Source organism: Carcharodon carcharias, chromosome 21 (genome assembly GCF_017639515.1).
Source record: "Carcharodon carcharias isolate sCarCar2 chromosome 21, sCarCar2.pri, whole genome shotgun sequence".
Lineage (NCBI taxonomy): Eukaryota > Metazoa > Chordata > Chondrichthyes > Lamniformes > Lamnidae > Carcharodon > Carcharodon carcharias.
Genome location: NC_054487.1, coordinates 24337792 through 24359628, shown reverse-complemented (window position 1 = coordinate 24359628; position 21837 = coordinate 24337792). Strand labels below are relative to the sequence as shown.

At 43.7% G+C, this 21837-nt stretch overlaps 2 protein-coding genes and 1 pseudogene across 3 annotated transcripts in view; 1 reads left to right on the top strand and 2 right to left on the bottom strand.

Annotated features, from left to right (window-relative positions):
* The window catches only part of foxm1 (forkhead box M1), a 28975-nt gene extending 18225 nt beyond the window's left edge, over positions 1–10750 (bottom strand). For both annotated transcript variants that reach the window (XM_041216185.1, XM_041216186.1), the window contains exons 1-4: positions 10540–10750; positions 5166–5855; positions 1496–1644; positions 668–826 (exon numbers count right to left, since the gene is read on the bottom strand). In XM_041216185.1, the coding sequence (XP_041072119.1) occupies positions 668–826; positions 1496–1644; positions 5166–5811 (954 nt within the window). In that variant the 5' untranslated portion in view covers positions 5812–5855; positions 10540–10750. The remainder of the gene's footprint in view (positions 1–667; positions 827–1495; positions 1645–5165; positions 5856–10539) is intronic.
* Positions 10751–11126: 376 nt separating this feature from the next.
* On the top strand, positions 11127–20209 carry LOC121292981. Its single transcript, XM_041215511.1, has 4 exons — positions 11127–11444; positions 12324–12399; positions 16643–16824; positions 17854–20209. Exons 3-4 carry the CDS (start codon positions 16663–16665, stop codon positions 18754–18756), a joined length of 1065 nt encoding a protein of 354 aa, XP_041071445.1. The 5' UTR covers positions 11127–11444; positions 12324–12399; positions 16643–16662; the 3' UTR covers positions 18757–20209.
* Positions 20210–20804: 595 nt separating this feature from the next.
* On the bottom strand, positions 20805–21203 carry LOC121293044 (annotated as a pseudogene).
* Positions 21204–21837: the final 634 nt, after the last annotated feature.

Sequence of the window (21837 nt, the reverse complement as noted above, 5' to 3'; positions counted from 1 at the left end):
AAACACAAAACACAAAGTTAACATGCAGGAACAGCAAGCAATTAAGAAGGCAAATAATACACTGGCCTTTATTGCAAGTCTGCTTGAGTAAAAGAGAAAGGAAGTGTTGCTGAGATTGTATATGGCTTTGGCAAGACCAAAACTGGAGTGTCTTCATTCAGAGGGCTCTGAATGTTTGGAAGGCTCTACCCCAGAGGGTTGTGGATGTGAAGGTTGCCTAAGCTGTTGAGTTTATTCAAGGCTGAGATCGAAAGATGTTCTGATTCTAAGGGAATCAAGGGATATGGAATTGAACAGGAAAGTGAGCTGAGATTGAGGATCAACCATAATCTTTTTGAATAGCAGAGTATGCTCGACTGGCCGTATGACTTACTCCTGTTCCTTATGTTTTTACTTTATGTATTTTTTCTCATGGCAGCAAGTCCACCTGGACTCAACTGCTTGAGAGATGCAAGGTTCTGCCAAGGTGGGATACCCCATGCTCCTTTTCCTCAACTGCCCCATAAAATGTTCTGCAGCCTCTGCCCCACATAATTTATCAGGAGCTAAGAGATTTCAGGAGTGGCAACTGAACTTGTAACCTTCCATACCATTGTGATATATGTTAATGATCTAAAGCTCAGTGGCAACCTACACATTACTACCGATGTAAATACTTTCACCTTACCTTCCAACCTGGTTTGGCTACATGTTTGAAATAGGGGAAATGATCCTCAATCCAGGTGTAGATTTCTTTCAGAGTCATCCTCTTGCTCTGGGTACTATTTATCGCAAACTGAATCATTGCCATGTAGGAGTATGGAGGTCGTTCGTGAACAGACTCTGCCTGCAATGAGAAGATCCATCACAGAAAATGTGAACAAAATCAAAGTACAGTGGAAAATAGAAACACAGCCTCCTAAATATATATTTTGGGTGACACATCAAATTCACACAAGGTCCTTCACATTACTGAATTCTAATGTTGGTCAGGTCAGTCCTAGGACACTATAGCAAGGATAGATTCACAGCAAGTCACCTTTTGCACTTGACCTTGGATAGTGTAAGTTAGCTACGTACCAGGTAAAAGTTAACTCTACATTCCCCTAACTTTACTTAAGCCAACCAAAAGTGGCCATAACAAATACAAGTTCAACTTTCTGAACAAACATTCTGAAACACTAAGGAATCAAGGCAAAGCGAAACGCAACAGTCATAAAACCTGCTGCACTAATTCCTCATCTCTTCTTTCAACATCCTTGTTTTCACCAAATCATTGCCTCTGGCATCACTCATTCCTTATATTCCAATCCCTTCCAAACTCATCTCTTCCTCCCATCCACTTTTTGAATACTCAATTACTGTTCTTGGCCCCAATGTTTTCCTGGATTGTTAATTGCTCCCTTTGAATACCTGTATGTAAACTAAAGTTGTCAAATGGATAACTACTTCAAAGTTGATGCAGCTTTTCAAATGCCCCAGAATTGAACATCAAGCTGGGAAGAACAGCACTTACAATGGCACCTTCTGTTGGAGGCACTTGGTTTTCTTTCTCAGTTTCATCCTTCACGCTGCAAGCAGCCAGGCTGTCTGTGCTCATCTTACCCAGCCACTGAATGTTAGTCAGACTGTCATCCAGGAGAAGGCGCTCAGGAACTGTAGGAGCTAAGAGAAGGAAATAATGGCAGAGTTTTTGCATAAAAAGTAGAAAGCTTGCCTGACGTAGGTCAGCCACTGTACATCACTTTGTGGCATCCTTCTCGTGATTAGATTCTGTCATCAGGACCTATTATGTCCTTGCTTTAATCTGCTGCACCCCATTTATATTTTAAGCCACAATTCACAAGTTCAGCCAGTTGCCCATTTTAACTGGCAGCAGTTGACCATTTTGTAGCTTTCTCCTTGCTGATTCCGTAAAAAAAAACTCAGCTTTGAAGAAACTTTGAGTTTGACTGGTGAAAGCTACTGCAGAACTTGAACTATTTCCCAGTACCCAAATAACCCAACCACAATGCAGCTGTGTTCAAGGGAATTACTGGTAATGCATTGCAATTAAGGGCTACTGCGTGACAACATCACCCTCTTGAGCTTTGTCACCATAAACCAAGGAGTCATCCAAACCCATTAACATCCATTGGTTGCAGAAATCTTACACCACACTGCATGTTATAAAGGGTACATTGATTCTCCAATGCACAGGACCTGAGTTTGCGATGCAGGAAGATGGCTGTGGTTGTTGGAGGCCAAAGGGCATCGCTGCAGGAGTTCCTAAGGCTCACCATCTTCAGCTGCTTCATCAATGACCTTCCTTTCATCATAAGGTTAGAGGTGGGGATGTTTGCTAATAATTACCAGTTTAATTTCCATTTGCATCTCCTCAAGATACTAAAGCAGTCTGCTCAAATGCATCAAGACCTGGACCACTTTCAGGCTTCGGCTGATAAGAAGCAAGTACCATTTGTGCCACTTAAGTGCTGAGCAATGGTTATCTCCAACAACAGAGATTCTAGCCATCCTCTCTTAGATTTACAGCATTAACATTGCTCAATCTACCAATATCAACATTTTGGGCGTTATCATTGACCAAAAACTTAACTGTACCAGTCAAATAAATAACAGATTAGAGGCTGGGAATTCTGCGGTGAGTAACTCGCTACCCAACCCCCCAAAAGCCTATCCACCGTTACCTGTCAGGAGTGTCATGGAATACACTCCACGTGCCTGGGTGAGTGCAACTGCAACAACACTGAAGAAGCTTGATACTCTCTAGCACAAAGCAGCCCGTTTGATCGGTACCCCATCCACCACCTTAAATATTCACTCCCTCCATCAGTGGTGCACAGTGGCTGCAGTGTGTACCATCTACAAGATGCACTGCAGCAACTTGTTAAGCTTTCTTTGTAAACACCTTCCATTCCTACAACCTCTACCCTCTAGAAGGACAAGGGCAGCAGATAATTGGGAACACCACCACCTGCTAGTTCTCCTCCAAGACTCACAATCATGACTTGTAACCATATTGCTGTTCCTTCACAATTGCTGGGTCAAATGCTGGACCTCCCTTCCTAACAGCAGTGCACCTACATCACAGGACTGCAGTAATTCAAGGGGATAGCTCACCACCAACTTCTCAGGGACAATTAAAGATGGGCAGTGATGCTCACATCTCATGAATGAATATAAAAAAAGACAACTGGCTCCTGCCCTTCAAACTTTTGATCTTCATTGCCACAGGGGAGAGGATACACGGAGTAGATTTTGGAACAGATTATATAGTATTGCAGAGAATAACCATAAATGTGTTCTGTGCACTTTGGAGAGTTATTAGCAAGAAAAATAATGAGATCCAGAGACATAAAGGAAAGTCAGAAAATCCATTAACAATTAGCGGGCATAGTCCGTTGGACAGGTGGACTGGGACGAAATAATTTTGTTCCCCTTTGTTAAGAATTTGTACGATGCTTGGAATAGTAACAAAATGTAATTGTTAAATCTGAGGAAGAGTAGAATATTCCATTATAGCTAGAAGGGAAGGGGTATAATAATTTCTTGTGAGAGTAAAATGGGAATAGCAGTATAGTAGGCCATTCTGTCCATTAAACTTTCACTGTTCTTGTTAAACTTGGCAGTTCTAATTTCTCAATCCTATTTTCTAACATGGGTCAATGCCATTTATTGTCAACTCAGTGAAAATATTTTTTTCTACTTACTGTAAATTGTGGCATATAAGTCAGCCCAGTGTATAAGACGACCAATTTTTCCAACTCCAAAAATCATGCTTATGCATATACCTGACATGTAAGTTGACACCCCTTTACAGCTACAGCATACTATGCTTGCATTAGTCGTTAGTCTCAATTTTTCACCCTGCAAATGTATGTTTTACTTACCGGTACCTTACAAAGATGCAAAGAGTCAAGCAGCTGACACGGGCTGTGTTGCAAATATGCGCAGGAGTTTAACCCACTCCCATTTTTTGTGTTGGATGCTGATGACATTTTAAAATTGGCGACTACCCAGACCCATGCAGGTGGTTCACTTTCATGCTCGGCATATAAGTCGACCCTGGTTTTTGAAAGGATGTTAAGGCTTCGAAGGTCAACTTACATGCTGACATTCATGGGATCTCATTAAAACTTCATAATTTTGAATACCTTTATTGATCTCCTCTTCACTTTATGAAGTTGATAAATAGAGATATGTGGGTGCTTGGATGGGAGCAGTGACAGTCAGTGGAACTTGTTGCCTTGTGGGTCATAGTGTTGAGCGGAGGGAAAGAGGGGTGATTGAGAAGCAAAGGATTTTCTCTCCCATAAGATGTTAAACATTGTAAAACCTCTTGTGCTCTATCAGAGAGGTTAACAGGATCAGAGCTGTCTCCAATTATTGAATTGAAAAACACGAGGTTTCTACTGAAAATAGGTATGCACATGCTTTAAGTTCATTAAGCACTTAAAACAGTAATGGTTAAAAACCCGTTTCTGTTCAAAGTGGGAATTTAGCCTTTGTTTGCTTGAGGATTGTAACTTCGAGTACAGCCATGGGTGCACCGACCACAGCAAGAATTTCCTATATACAATTCTGCCCTGCACTGAGGAAAACCGGTTTGCCATTTCAAACACATTCAAAAATACAAGCTAGTAGATAAAGTATAAATTGGAGTTATTGACTAGAATTTAATTGTGGAGTTCAGATAACAACATTACTGCAAGAGGAATACACAAGTGGTTTCCCATTTTTTTGAGGAATTGAAATTGTCTGTAAGTCACTCATACACTCACTACAGTCAGAGCAAAAAACAAGTTCATATTATTTTTGTTCTTTTGTCAGAGTTGTTCCCATAATTATTTAAGCATGTCTACACATTAATAACTCTGATGTATTAGTATTGATCAAATTTGCTGGAAACAAAATGCACATGCTGTAATTCCTGCATGAAGGAGAGATGAAAGGAAAAACTGTAAATGTCTCAAATCTAGAAATAAATGCACAGGAATTTTGACGATTAAGGGAGTGAGTTAACATCTGAAATGGAGATGCAGGTTAATATTTCCAGTGAGACATTCCATTTGGGGAAGAGTATTATTGAATAGTATTTTGATCTGTTTTCCAACTTCTTCACAGGATGTATTTTCTGTCTAGTCTCCCTGTGCCATATTATAATCTTACAAGGGACCGTTTCTTACCTGCACCAGTCTCCTGGTCGTAGACAGGTGAAGGCACCTCTGTTTGTGGGATGTGCACTGAGAGTTCATCCTCCTTTTTGATGTTGACACTACTTGCAAAGTCTGCTACTGCCACTTTGCTACTTGGGTCAGCAACTGTTAAGTTTGGCTCTTCTTGGAACTCCAAAGACTTTTGGCTCCTTTCCAGGAGTGTAGGAAAACCTCCTCGTGTTGCACAAGGATCATTGCTGTCCAAAGATTGAGTCTGGCGAGAGGAGGAAGTTGCATTACTGCTCAAAAGAATAAATTTCTTGGGTCCGTTAGAGCCGCTCTCCTTTCCCTTTGCTGTGAGTGCTGCTATGATGCTTTGAAGATCAGCATTTTTTGGAATGAACACAACTTGGGTGTTGGGCATTGACGGGTGGTTCACAATCCGAATTCTCTCAGGGAATTTTTGAGTCTCGGTAGCTGGGCGCTTTTGTGAGTTTCCCAAGTCATCTTTCCTTGGACAGGTGTTGGCTGTGCCAAAATCTCTGGACACAGCTTTGTGTTTGCTCGGATCGTTCTTGTCCCCGGCAGCGTTCTCCTTTATATCCACTGGATTACTGAAGGTCAGGGGACGTTTCCTCCGTTTCAGAATCAAAGGCCTCCTTGGACTGGCTTTCATTATTATTGCAACTAGAGCTTCTTCAGTAATACACCATACAGTGCCTGCAACATTAGAATTCAATTAGAAACTCTCCACATAGTCAAAAATAAAGGTAAAAACGACTGGCAGAGTCAAATGCCAAGTATTAAACTAATTAGTTAAGGAGGATATTTGTTAGTAACAATGAGATGGAATATTTTAATGAAATAATCACTATTTGTTCTATAACTAAAAGGTGTGTAAAGTGATTAAGCAGAGTACAATTTTTGTACATGTTCCGTGCAGGTCAGAAGTCAGGTGAACATTATCTACATTCTAAAATTAGATCAGAGGAATTGACGAGCAGGGAACTCAGTGCATCGAAACGTGCTTGTAGCAGTTCAGTAATCTCTTCAGTTCTCAGTGTTACCTATATCATGTCCCCATCACCTACATTTAGATTATTAATGAAAGCATGAAATAACAATGGTCATAATATTAATCTATGTGACACACAACCAGTGACTGGTCTCCAAGTATATCATTGCGTGTTTAAAGAAACCAATTGGGCAAATATTTGAAGCAGAGGAAGATACATAAAGGACGACAAGAGAATGAGACAGAGAGATTGATTCTTGATCGTTTTAGTATCGTCACTGGACAAGTAATCCAGAAACCCAGGATAATGTTCTGGGGACCGGGGTTCAAATCCTACCACAGTAGGTAGTGGAATTTGAATTCAATAAAATTTCAGTTTGAATTCAGTTATAAGTCTGATGACGACCATGAAACCATTGTCGATTGTCATAAAGACCCATCAGGTTCACTAATGTCCTTTAGGGAAGGAAATCTGCTGTCCTTACCTGGTCTGGCCTACATGTGACTCCAGACCCACAGCAATGTGGTTGACTCTGAGCAGCCCATTAAAAATGCCTAACAAGGCACTCAGTTGTATCAAACAGCAACAAAGTCTACAAGGAATGAAACCAGATGGACCCCTCAGCATTGACCTAGGCACCACAAACAACAGCAGCAAACTCAGCCCTGTCGACCCTGCAAAGTCCTCCTTACTAACCTCTGGGGGCTTGTGCCAAAATTGGGAGAGCTGTCTCACAGATAGTCAAGCAACAGCCTGACAAAATAGTCATACCCACGGAATCGTACCTTATAGACAACGTCCCAGACACCACCATCCCTGGGTATGTCCTGTCCCACTGGCAGGGCAGACCCAGCAGAGGTGGCAACACAGTGGCATACAGTCAGGAGGGAGTTGTCCTGGGAGCCCTCAATGTCGACTCCGGACCCCATGAAGCCTCATGGGATCAGGTAAAACATGGGCAAGGAAACCTCCTGATCATTACCGGCAACCGCTCCCCCCCCAGCTAATGAATCAGTGCTCCCCCATGTTGAACGCCATTTGGAGGAAGCACTAAGGGCGGCAAGGGCACAGAACGTACTCTGGCATGGAAGCATCAAGCTGGCCGAGTCCTAAAGGACATAGCTGCTAGGCTGGGTCTGCAACAGGTGGTGAGGGAACCAACAAGAGGGAAAAATCTATTTGACCTCACCCTCGGCAATCAGTCTGCCACAGGTGCATCTGTCCATGACAGTATTGGTAAGAGTGATGACCGCACAGTCCTTGTGGAAACGAAGTCCCGTCTTCATATCGAGTATACCGTGTGGCACTATCGCCGTGTTAAATGGGATAGATTTCAAACAGATCTAGCAACTCAAGACTGGGCATCCATGAGGCGCTGTGGGCCATCAGCAGCAGCAGAATTATATTCAACCACAATCTGTAACCTCATGGCCTGGCATATCTACCATTACCAAAAAACCAGGGGATCATCCCTGGTTCAATAAAGAGTGCAGGAGGGCATTCCAGGAGCAGCCCCGGGCATACCTAATAATGATGTATCAACCTGGTGAAGCTACAACACAGGACTACTTATGTGCCAAACATCGCGAGCAGCATGCAAAGTGATTCCACACCCAGCAGATTAGATCGAAGCTTTGCAGTCCTGCCACATAGAGTCGCCAGTGGTGGTGGACAATTGAGCAACTCACTGGAGGAGGAGGCTTCACAAATAATCCCATCAGTGCAAAAGATAAGGCTGAAGCATTTCCAACAATCTTCAGCCAGAAGTGCCAAGTGGATGATCGATCTTGGCCTCCTCCAGAGGTCCCCAGCTATACCGACGCCAGTCTTCAGCCAATTCAATTAACTCCATGTGATATCAAGAAACAGCTGAATGCACTGGATAGTGCAAAGGCTATGGGCCCTCATAATGTCTAGGCAATAGTACTGAAGACTTGTGCTCCAGAACCTGCCACATCCCTAGCCAAATTGTTCCAACGCAATTGCATCTACCTGGAAATGTGGGAACTGGCCCAGTTATGTCCCATCCACAAAAGGCAGGATAAATCCAACCCGGCAAATTATCAGTCTACTCTCGATCATCAGTAAAATGCTAGAAGGGGTCATCAACATTGCTATCAAGCAGCACTTGCTTAGAAATAACCTGCTCACTAATGCTCAGTTTGGGTTCCACATGGGCCACTCGGCTCCTGATATCATTACAGCCTTGGGTCAAACATGGATAAAAGGGCTGAAAGGCTGAACTCCAGAGGTGAGGTGAGGTGAGAGTGACTGCCCTTGACAACAAGGCAGCATGACCAAGTATAGCATTAAGGAGCCCCAGCAAAACTGGGGTTAATGGGAATCAGGGGAAAACTCTCTGCTGGTTGGAGTCATACCGAGCACAAAGGAAGATGGTTGTGGTGTTGGAGGTCAATCACTGCAGGAGTTCCTCAGGGTAGCATCCTAGGCACAACCATCTTCAGCTGCTTCCTCAATGTCCTTTCTTCCATCATATGGTCAGAAATGGGGATGTTTGCTGATGATTGCACAATGTTCAGCACCATTCGTGACTCCTCAGATACTGAAGCAGTCCGTACCCACATGCAGCAAGACCTGGACAATATCCAGGCTTGGGCTGACAAGCGGCAAGTAACATTTGCACACAAGTGCCGGGAAATGACCATCTCCAACAAAAGAGAATCTAACCATCACCCCATGACATCAATGGCATTACCATCACTGAATCCTCCACTATCAACATCCGGAGGTTTACCATTGACCAGAAACTGAATCGGGCTAGCCATATAAATACTGTAGCTACAAAAGCAGGTCAGAGGTTAGGAATCCTGCAGTGAGTAAATCATCACCTGACTCCCCAAAACCTGTCCACCATCTACAGGGCACAAGTCAGGAGTGTGATGGAATACTCTCCTCTTCCCTAGTGCAGCTCCAACAAAACTCAAAAAGCTCGACACCCTCCAGGACAAAGCAGCCCGCTTAATTGGCACCCCATCCACAAACACTCACTCCCTCCACCACCACCGTTAAACAGTGGCAGCAATATGTACCATCTACAAGATGTACTGCAGTAACTCACCAAGGCTCCTTAGACAAACCCATGACTGCTACCATCCAGAAAGAGAAGGACAGGTGCATAGGAACACCACCATCTGTAAGTTCCCCTCCAAGCCACACACCATCCTGACTTGGAAATATATTGTTTCTTTACTGTCATGAGGTCAAAATCTTGGAACTTCCTCCCTTACAGCACTGTGGGTGCACCTACACCACATGGACTGCAGCCGTTCAAGAAGGCAGTTCACCACCACCTTCTTAAGGGCCATTAAGGATGGGTAATAAATGCTGGCCTAGCCAGCGACGCCCACATCCCATGAATGAATAAAAAAAGAGCAGTCAGCACAGATTTGATGGGCTGAGCTATAAATGTTCAAAGTTCAATTCAAGTGCTGACAATTCAACAGTCAGTACACTGTTCTACCTCACCAACAGGTACTCTAAAACCGTCTGAAAGCTTACTGTCAAACAAGTAATGATCCATCCAATGCTTTACATGCGGATCAGTTGGCAAAGTAGGAGAAAAATTAGGGACGGTGACCAAACTTACTGTGAAAGATGTAGCCTTCAAGGAAGCTTTAAAAGATGAAGACATTGGTGACTGGATGGAGATTCAGGAAGATAATTCCAGAGTACAGGAGCCACTGATGGTGAAGTAGAGCAGGGGGGAGAGAAAAGAACAATTGACCCAGTAAGGAGATCAGTAATAAAGAGAAGTTAAGGATTGCAGAAGGTGGATGAGAAGGATTTAAAAATGGTATTTCTGATTTGATATACTGAGGGATGGGAAACCAGTGGACGTCAATAAAAGCAGCGATAGTTAATAACCTGAATGTCTAATGTCTTTTGAAAGGGATAATAAGAGGGCATCGTATTTTACCCAGTACGTTCAGCAAAAGAATTGCATTGCGTAAGTGCCCTCTTGAAGATGAAGGCACCACTAATACAACCGGCTCAACAAACTGGAAATAGGGGAGGATTAGGAGACAGACAGGAATGTCGACTGCAGAATTGAACAGGGGTTAGGATCAAACTGGGGTGTCCAGTGTATTCCTTCCTGATCGTTCCTTCATGATCGAGGTTTCTTTACAGATCCAGCGACAATTCGATAAACATTCGTTCACAATAAACTAGCTGTGGGCAGCCGGCCACACGGCCAAGCTGACAGGCGGCCGGTGAACAAACGGCCGTAGACGGGGGTCAGCTCCCGGCTCTGGAACCCAGGACCGTTGTTACAGTTTATTTCACCCTGAAGCTAATGCGAATGGGTCGGATCCCGGGACAGACAACAGCCCGCCCCGGGCACACGCTCCCTGCTTTCACACGCTCACCTGCATATTACCGGCTTCCGCACGGCGGATCCACCCAATCCCGGTTCAGACCCACATCCGGATCCGAGACAGATGTCAACGACCCAGTCGGGATTTTTCTCCACGCCTGTCCTTTCACCCGGGCCCCGGGGGCTGTGGCTCCCTCTCTGTCCTGGCCCCGGGGGTTTGGCTCCCTCTCTGCCCGGGTCTCTGTCCGGGCCCCGGGGGTTTGGCTCCCTCTCTGTCCGGGCCCCGGGGGTTTGGTTCCCTCTCTGTCCGGGTCTCTATCCGATCTCCGGCCCCAGAATCCGCCCCTGCTGATTTTTTTTGTTACAGTTTACGGCCAGTTGGATTTTTTTTTGAATTTCCAGCGTTCTGTCACCACGGACCAATCCAATCGTAGCGCGAAGGTCAGGTGGGGCGTAAGCAGCCAATCAGCGAACCAGAAGCACCTGGTTGGTGGAGCCGCTAGAACGCGGGGCGCGCCAATTGGAAGTGGCGAGGAAGGAAAGTGTTACCGGTCTGTGCCGGATAACCAATAGGAGCAGCGGTGTGGAGCCGAACAGCCAATAGGAGCAGCGGAGTGGGGCCATGGGCGGGGCGAGGTCAGAGAGCGGGACAGATTGAAGCAGAAACACAGCCATTGAGATCCTGCAATAGAAACTGTTCAGAATAGAAGCGGGTAAAGAGTATTTGAAAGGTAGAAATAATAAAGGGTAGTTAGACGGAGTAAAGCCTGGGATAGAGAGCAAGGCTTTTAGGGAATGGCGTGTAACCTAGCACCTTGTAATTGGTACCCAGGAAGAACAACATCCTGAAACAGTGCAGCTGGAGTCAAAGATCTGCGAACACGGAACAGGAAGGATGGTCACAGCTTGGCCTATTACATCGGCCAGCACTCTACTGAAGGAATCAGAGAAGCACAGGTTTTTCTTAAACTTTTCTTAAACACAAGATTTGCAGCCCAGAAACCGAACATTCTGCCGAAATAGTCTAGACTGGTAAAAACAAAAAAACTGCGGATGCTGGAAATCCAAAACAAAAACAGAATTACCTGGAAAAACTCAGCAGGTCTGGAAGCTTCGGCGAAGAAAAGAGTTGACGTTTCGAGTCCTCATGACCCTTCAACAGAACTGCTGAGTTTTTCCAGGTAATTCTGTTTTTGTTTTATTCTAGACTGGTGTTCATGCTCCTTATATGTCTCCTTTCGCTCTACTCCATATAATCCTATTAGCATATCCTTCTATTCCTTCCTCTCTCATGTACTTACTAGTGTCTCCTTAAATGCATCTTATGTTATTCGCCTCAACAAGATAATTCTGTACAATATAAACCTATTGAACACAGATTTTTAAGTACTATATAGATCATGCATTGTTTGCAATGTAAGAATGCATTAAGAGGTGTAACATTTAATATATCATGCCGGTCTCCTAGAATAGCATAATATACTATTATATTAGTATAATAAGAAAGAGGGCAACTAAGTTAGGAGCAGTACAGCAATGGTTGTTGTAATACAACATAGCCCAGGCAAAAACAAAAGAACATAAAACTGTACACAGACAAGTGAGTTGCCCAGCCACCAAATGTTTGATATAGTACGTTCAGGGAGGAGAGTTGCAGTATTTGACGAGCCTAACTTGTTGCATCATTTGAGACTGTGGGATCTCCTGAAAGACTTAGGTGAATTGTAAGCTGTGAGGCAGCATACCCATAAAGTTCTTTTATTGTATTGGAGTAATGTTAAATTCAGATGTTGTGGCATTTTGATTTTAAAAAAAACTATTCTCATTTTCATACAGTAAGATGCTTTAGAATATCAGCTAGGGAGGATACCAATGTTGCCATCCAGCAGGATACGTCAGAATTTTTGAGAAGGTATGTACTAATTTAAAATACAGGTAAATTAAAACATTGTTTATTTCAAAAGAAACTGACATTGTTCAGGCACAAATGATTGTTCCTTGAAACATTCCTTTGATAGTGGTGTCAATTGTCTTTAAAGTAAATTAAAATTTGTGTTTCAAATCTCACAACACTGGGGAAGTGGAACACACTAGTAGGAACTTAAACTCATCCTGACACTTTGCTGGAACCATTGCCCTCAGGCAAATACTTCAGATTGACAAACCAAATGGGTTTAAGGAACAATCTTGTACAACAGTGACCCCAAAATAAATCTAAACTCTACTGTTGGCCAAGATATAATCAGTTTACATTGGCTTTATGTCGTTACAAGTTATAACACTGAAAGTTGCACTCAGCACCGGAAAAGGGAGAAACCTTTCTGTCTTTGTATTTAGTTGTCTAAATAAGACCTTATTCTGTAATTGCCAAGAGGCCTCAGCCTCAAGACTACTAGCACTTCTCATTGCTTAGGCTAATTAGGCTCCTTCGACAGCACCTTCCAAACCCACGTCCACTAGAAGGACAAAGGCAGCATATAGACTGGAACAACACCACCAGGAAGTTCCCCTCCAAGTCATTCACCATCCTGACTTGGAAATATATCGTCATTCCTTCACTGATGCTAGGTCAAAACTCTCTTCCTAACAGCACTGTGGGTGTATCTACACTGCATGGACTGTAGCGTTTCAAGAAGACAGCTCACCACCACCTTCTCAAGGGCAAATAGGGATGGGCAATAAATGCTGGCCCAGCTAGTGAAGCCCACATCCCGTGAATGAATTTAAAAAAAAAATAGACCTTTTAACAACAAAATCTTTAGGCCCAACGAGCCTATCCCCTTCTAAGGAAATGTCCCCATTTGTCCTGTCTTCATCATAAGAATGGACAAGAGTGGTCCTCATGCTTGAGCTGCCTTGAGTGCAATCTGGGCCAAATACCACTTTGAGATTCTTGATGGCTTCGTACATGAGCTAGATGCACCTAAAGATGTGTTGTGCCAATTAATCTGGCAATGTCTAGCCTGCTCCTCCACCATCCAGTATGTCTCTGACACTAGTCATCTCTACTCTGCCAGCCACATGGTCCTGATAAAGGTGTGGATTCCTAAGCAGTGGTTCCCAGAGGATAGCTGCCACTCATGATGAGGGAGAGCTCCACTGGAGGTGGCCATTTTAGTACAAGACAGAAAGCTTCTGCAAGAAGGCACGGATATACAACTCCCCCCATGGCCCCCATCAGGTTTAAAAACAGGAGCTGTGTATTGTAATTAGGTCATGCAACTGGTGGAGGAAGTAAGCCAGCACGGACCATCTAGGAGAATCCATGACATACAGATATCTCTGCAGGGTCACTTCCTGGGTGTGAAGGCACATCAGCAGCTGACCACCCTCCCTAAGCAGGACACTCTGCACTGCAGTAGAGACCCATTGCACCCATTTTGTTCCAGAAGAAGTCAATGAGCTGCTTCAGTATCTTGACAAACTCAGGGAGAGATCAAAGTGACCAACCAGTACCACAGAATAGCAACCACTGGTTTATGACAAGTGCTCGACCCTCGGAGGACAGCACCCTGAGCAGTCCTGTCCATTGCCCCAGGAAAGTGGTGACCTTGGCCTGCAGCTCTTGCTAGATCACCAGCCAGGTGTCCTTGGCAGGGCTAAGATAAAGGAGGTGGCTGGATGGCCTGAGTTTATTCAGGGAGTCCAGCTGTCACTGACCCACCAGGAGTCCAGAATATTTCTCCCAGTTGATTCTGATGGAGGATTCTGTGGAGTCAACCTGCTGCCACTCATGCATCCTCTGATGGTCAGTGGCACCCACAAAGAGCACATTATCAGTGTACGCATGATGAGGATGAACTCCACTCCTGGATTGCGCAGAGCCGATCTTGTAACCTCCTCTACTAGAGGCACAAAAAAGGCTGCATGCAGGTGGCATAAAACTAGCTGAGCATTGGGAACCCTGACACGCTCCTCTCCCAAAACAAAGGGCCGCTGTCAAAAATTTGTTAATCTTAATCAGACACATACTCCATGGGGTTGTACAGAAACTGACTCTGGGTGACACAATGCGCCCTGAACCTAAACAAATATTCTTGATCTGCCCTGTAAAATGCTTCCCCCTTATCAAGGGAAGTGAAGGTGACCCACACATCAGTTCTCTGGGAATGGTGGATCAGGTTGCTTACCAAATGGATTGTCCAACATGGGACCATGTAATACTGGTCAGAGTGGATTATTTGGGCCAGCATAGAGCCAAGGCAAGCAAACCTGGCCGCCCTAGCAAATATCTTGTAAGCCTGTGCTGAGGAGGGAGACCAGGCGCCTATTCTTAAGCAAACAAATTTAAGTTGGCTTCTCCAGCTCCGACTTGCCCCTTTAGAGTTGATCAATTGCACTGGTCAGCTGTGCCAGTCTGAGTGGACTTGCACTCCCTGGGCTGATTGCTCACTCGCTCTTTCCTCTTACTTGCTCTCCCCACAACTCCCCCAGTTCTCTCCCAGAAAGCTAGTTGCTGAAGAGTAGAACTACAGCCAATCTTTACACATTTTTATAAACATTTATTTACAGAATTTATGCATTACAAGCATAGACCTCCTAACCCCAACAACCTCTTTCAGTCTGCCTACTCAAACAGGTACAAATAAATTGCCAGTGAATGCCCACCATCTGTATACAATTAAACTCAATTAATATGCGATTAACAAAAGCACCGTGTGTGTGTGCGTGCATGCATGTGTGCATGCATGTGTGTGTCTGTGTGTGTTCATTGTCCTCGATGCTGTTGTTGGATAGAATTTGATAAGCAGGAGATACAGTTCTTGCACTATTGCCTTTAAAGCAGTGCTACCCAAACTATTTTCCATTGTGACCCCATTTTAACACTTGAAAAGTAATGTCACCCCAGACACCAGCAAAAACAAAACCACAATAAAGCAGCATAGCAACATTCAGTATGTAATAAAGTACATGTATTATAGATCAACATATAATAATAGGTAAAAAATGAAAATCTGTGCTTGTAAAGTCATTTGTAAAATGTTAGTATTTTAATGTTGTTCTGCAGATTAGAGCCAAAGTCTCTTCCCTGGTGATAGATTCAGTAAAGATCCTCTTCCCCATCCCACCCCAGCCCTCACATGTACATTGTAATTAGCCCAACACATACACACTCAGTAGCCCCTCTTCCCCAACATACCCACACTCTGTAGTCCCTCTCCCCAACCCACTCACTCAATGGTCCCTCTCTCCAACCTGTTCACTCACTCATTTACTCAGTAGTCCCTCTCCCCAACCCACCCACACTCAGCTCCTCTCCCCAATCCGTGTACACACACACACACACACACACACACACACACACACACACGCTCACTCAGTAGCCCCCCCGCCAACCCACCCACATTCAACCCCTCTCCCCAACCCACCCTCTCCTCTTCTCCCATTTTGGTCTAGTTGTGGGTGCCTATGAAGCAGAGTCGCTAGCCTGGATTAAGGAATCTGGACAACAGGCAGACGAGCAGAAACATAGCAAAGTTTAAAGATACCACCCACTCTCCCCATGATCCTGCAGTTTTTCCCTACGCTCCAGACAGTCTCTGCCGGCCTCTTATTGCGCCAACTTGGCTCGCAAGCATCCTGGGCCCACTCGGCACTTGCCCTCAAAGGTATTTTCTGAAGTTAAAGAGCATCTATGGCTCACCGTCCACCCTGTGCTTTTGGCAGAATTGATCCAGTTGTCCCAGGGCAGTTATGTCTGTGTCTCTGGACTGGATCATCTCCTCCCAGCAGTCGCCATTGGTGGTTGAAGGAGGGGGAGCCCACAACCCCAAATGTGACCTCTGCAACCCCATCGGGGGTCCTGACCCAGTTTGGGAACTGCTGCTTTAAAGGTTCCATAAAGCACACTTTGTAGAAAAAAATAAACCTTTATATTTTTGCTCCTCTCTCCTGAAGGCTTCTAACTCTGTTCAGTGGTTTGTACCTGTTTGTACTTTTCCAGCATATGTGAATTGATTACGATCAGGCACAGCCATCCCTCCCAAAAACTCCACTGGTTGAAATCTGCTAAATCAGCGGGGATCAGATATCAAAACTACAGCCATCTTGATCTTGTATGTTTTTCCTGAATTTGCCTGCTGGGCTATTGAAGGAAACCCAATTTTATTTTCTTGATTTTAAAAAAAAAAAATTCTATTCCAATGCATTCCAAGGTCAAGATGTTGGGTGCTTGATGCCCCGCAAGAAGAAGCCCAGCCAATCCAAGAAGCCCCCTTTGCTGTTTCTGGAGAGTCCACAAAAAGGAGAAAAGTGTAGGCAAGTGGTGCCTCTACCATCTGCGGTAAACCCACGCCAGGTATCCTGTGTGCCAGTTCACCAGTCTTCGTTCACTTGGGTGTGTTGTTTTCTGTACTTCTCAATATTTCTAGTATAAGAATATATGACCATCCCCTATTACTATACAGTATGATCCCCTATGCAATTTTAAATGCCTTGACAATGTAGCCTTGGATTGTCAGATTGTGATCATGTGTTTTAATTGTCACAGGCCCATAGCACTCAATGTGTCATTGTAGTCGAGTCCACATTGTCAGATATACATTTGAAGAAACTTGCTGCTCCATACTTGCATTTAATAAAAGAATACTGAAAATTAAGTAAATGGTTTTCCTTTCAAAAGAAAACTTCAAAGTTATAAAATAAGTGTTTTTTCCATGGACAAAATGTAACTAAAATTCTACATTTTTTCCTCCTAAAGTACATGTTCCACAAGTATTATACTTGAAGATTCACTTGGGTTTATTTTCAAAGCAGCATCACTCATCCAAGGTTCATTCTCCTCAATGAAAATGTGACTAAGTATTTCTTTGTCCTTTGTTAATTGATATTCATACTGTGAGGGAGGAAAGGTGGAAATTGTCTTGATAATTTGTGTAATCTAACATCTATTATGTTTCTTCTGTTGGCCATGGCTCAGTCAGTAGAACTCTCATCTAAGTCAGTGATTGTGGGTTCAAGCCACACTCCAGGACTTGAGTGTAAAAATCAAGGCTGACGCTTCGGTGCAGTACTGAGGGAGCACCGCAATGTCCGAGGTGCTGTCAGTCAGATAAAATGTTAAACCAAGTCTGCCCTCCTCAGGTGGATGTAAAAGATTGCAAGGCACTATTTTCAGGAGGAGCAGGGAAGTTATTCCCAGTGTCCTGGCCAATATTGATTCTTCAGTCACATCACAACGATGCATTACTCGGTCATCAGCACATTGTTTGTGGACGTTTGCAATGCATAAATTGGCTGTTGTATTTCCTACAACAGTGACTATACTTCAAAAGTACTTCCTTGGCTGTAAAGTGTTTTGGGATGTCCATGGTCATATAAGGAGCTCTATAAATGTAAGTCTTTTCTGTTTTCTTATCTCCTCCAGGTGCTGCCACAGTTTGAATTTTCAGACACAACAGTTCAAGGATCAAGACAAAAGCAACACAAAAATAACACATCTGACAGTACAGCACAACACAGGAACTACAAAGAGAAGCAGAGTACTGCACCAAAAGCAGGAGCTGTGAGAAAATCACATGTTAACATTGTCCCCTTGACCTTTTTGGGCTGTGATGAGTTGCCTGTTCAGAAGGAGAACCACAAAGTTCATCCTAGCACCTGTCAGAAAGTTGGAACCCATGGACAAGCTAGACTGCCAACAAATAAAACTTCATTTATGGGAAACACCTACCAAGGACATAAAGATGACAGTTCCTTGGCAAGGGTTCAGAATTCAGATGCCTTGGGTCAGAAGCTCAAATGTAGGCAAAGGTCTATGTCGAAGGGCATCTTGGTTGGTAAAATAAGCTGTGCCACAAGTACAGGATGGAATATACCCCACAGTTCTGTGAAATGCTCCAGTTTCAGTTCTCCGTTGTATTGTATCAACCGCCAAACTAGTGCAAACTCTGGTGGTAAGGAGCTCTCCCTTTCTGATCACTTTGCTGAATCATTTGATGAGGTATTCATTCTACCACAAGTTAGCACTCCCACAATTGATGGCTTACTTCCAGTAGCTAACTTGAAAAAAAATATTGGTAGATTAGGGGACAGGACACCAGACATACGCAATATGATTGCTTTCTGTGGTAGACCGGAGGACTTGGACACATCATCTGGACTAAACAATGATTCTTCTGAGGAATCCCTGTCTTCGGAGGTTTGGGTGCAGGACACTCCAGAGCGTGAATATGGAGTCAAAGCGACTTGGCGAAGACGGCCACACATTATGCAATATTTGAAAGATCGTGGGAAACTAACCAATAGCGACGTGCTTGTTGGCACATAGGGGACACTCTCACATTGACAAAAGTTCTATTCATTGCAATGCAGATAGTGACCTGTCCATTTCAAATGTTACCATTGATATGATTTTCTGGGTATTGGGTTGGTTGGGGCTATGTAGGAGCACTGTCTTAACCTATGGTTGTCAATGTTGCTATGCAGCTTGTCCAGACCTGCAGGACTTTGACATTCATTGGATTTAATATAAAATCTCCATCCTCAACTTTGGTATCTCCCATGTCAGCGCAACATCAGGTCCTTATTCCATTAAATATGCCTTAGGTTAATGTAAACTCATGTGACATTGTGAAAAATCACTGTAATTGGCTCATGCCCACAATAATTCGTGTTGTATATCTTCATTAGTGATGTGTTTGAAATGATCACCCCGCTATGCATCCCCTTATTCCAGATTTTTAGAATAAAAGTAATTTCCATCTGCAAGCTGTAAGAATTCTATCCCATGGATATCACATCAATTTCAAACCATTCCTACTGATTATAGGTCATAGCATAAAACTACCTGTAAGCTGAAAATAAATTGGCAATTTGAATCAAGTCAGCCAGTGGCTGATTTGAGAAATGGAAATGTTACATTGGTATAGTTTAGGTTTTTCTTCCAAAATCGGCATTTCAACTGTAATTTGGGAATATTTTGGGAAATTTATCGTCTTACCTGAATCCCTTAACCTTTCCCTCAGCTTAATGTGCAGTAAAATGAAAAATTACGAAAAAATATAGGCAGAACGGAGGTTTAAGTTTAATTTCAACATTGTGAAGGCTACATTCGGGGGAAAGGATTGGGGGAAAAAATCAGCTATCTTTGTCAAATTTGTTCCCATGTTTTAAACTATTTTATTAACCTGTATCCTGACATGGCATTGCTTGTCCAGAGGAGAAGTAATATCTGGTATGGGGAACATGAAAATAAGGAACTGCAACAGAATCCGACAAATTGGCTTATCCAATTTGTGGCCACAATCTCTGGTCCTCAAGCCAAGTCACTCCGACCTATATGTACATAGATTCCTGATTTCTTGGTTTGTTTTCTGATTTGGTGCCCTGGCAATTTTGATTGTTTCTAGTGCTGCTGCCTTACAGGTATATGAATGCTAAAGCAGAACATCTGGATTTGCAACTTTAGAAACTTACGGATTGATGTGAATGTGGGTTTAAACTTAATAGTTGGGCCATGGCACATAGCTATGACCCACAAGGATAAGAGTTTGAACACCCTGCAACAAATGATTAGAAAATTCCTCAGAGCAAAAGATTTTCTCTATTCTGCCAATACTTATTGTGGAGAATGAGCTGTGACCAGTTTGTATAGGATTGATATTAGAAAGTATTCACTTATTTTAGTGCACTTAAAAAAAACTCATTAATTTTCTTCTCTCTTGATTCTTGTTCCTTCCTGTAGTACAGTTCCAAGTAGTAAAATGAGCCAATTGCTTTCATCACCTTGGCTTAAATGGTTTTGTTCAAGTGTGAATCTTGATGGTGAATGTCCAGCAGCTATTTTACTGTGAGAAATTTCAATGAAGGCCTAGGTTGTATCATTGCAATGTCTCCAACGCAAACAACTTGCATTTATAGAGCCATTAACGTAGTAAAAAATCCCAAGGTGCTTCATGGCAGTGTTTTTAAACACACTTTGAACTGAGCTTCAGTGATTAGAATAGGTGACCAAAGGTTTGGTCAAATAGGTTGGTTTGGTCAAATAGATTTGGAAAGAAAGGCAGGGAGGAAATTTCACAGCTGGTGATTTGAATAGCAGAAAGCAGTGTTGGAGTGTGAAGGAAATCAGGGATGTACGAGAGGCTAGAATTGAAAGAGTGTAGAAATCTGAGGTTTATAGGACTAGAGAAGGTCACAGATGTGAAGGGGTGAGGCCATGAAGAGATTTGAACATAAGGATGAGAATTTGAAGTTGATACGTTGCCAGATAAGAGCCAATTAGGGCAACAGTTGGTGGGTGAGTGGGACTTGGTGTGAGTTAAGATATGACCAGAATTTTTGAGGTATTTTTGAGGGGAATGGGTTTTTTTTAGTTCAGGCACGCACCCGCTGGGCCAGGTGGATATCCTTGAGCATGATGGTGACCCACTTAGTGTGGATGGTGCACAGGTTGGTGTCCTCGAAGACCCCCACCAGGTAAGCCTTGCTGGCCTCCTGCAGGGCCATGACGGCCGAGATCTGGAAGCACAGGTCGGTTTTGAAGTCCTGGGCGATCTCTAGCACCAGGCGTTGGAAGGGCAGTTTGTTATCAGCAGCTTCGTGGATTTCTGGTTGCAGTGGATCTCCCGCAGAGCCACATTACCGGGCTGGTAGCGGTGCGGGGCTTCTTCATGCCACCAGTGGCCGGGGCGCTCTTGCAAGGTGTCTTGGTAGCTGTTTGCGGGGAGCTTGACCCCCACTGGATTTCAGGGCTGTCTGCTTGTTCCTCGCCATTTGGTTCTTCTTGCTCTAGGTCCCTCCCAAAACTGCGGATGTGGTCTAGTTTATGGAGGGTGTTAGGTGGGTGGCTGGCTGGGATAGCGATCAGGTTCAGACACCCTGGCAATTTTTCACTTCTCTAACTGGTATGCTGAGGTCAATGACAGCAATTTCTATCATAGCTAAGCGAGTGAAACATTGAATCCAGATCTTGTATGCATAGCTCAGGCACTTGGTAAATACACTGAGCCATTCAGGAAGGCTTGACCCTGTTTTTATTTAAAAAAATTGATAAACTGGATCTGTAACTTATTCAAAGGTTGCCAATGTCCGGCCATGTTGACTGAGAAGAGTGAAATATGTGCAGAGGTGTGGCAACTTAACATTTTTAAATTGCACACAGCATTCCTAAAATGTATGCTGGGAAGTAGTGAGACCACATTCAAGTGTCATGAACTTCATAATATTTCCCACCTCTGTGAGAAGTGCACTGCTTCCACCTGGTGCCTCAGCACAGGCTAATATGATGCAACCTTCCATACCAGCACTTCTGATATGTCTTTTTCCTCAACCAAGGATTTTTCCCTACCGTGGTTGCCATGGCGCTCTCTCTCCCAGAATCACAGGACTGTTCTCCCTGTCCTCACCT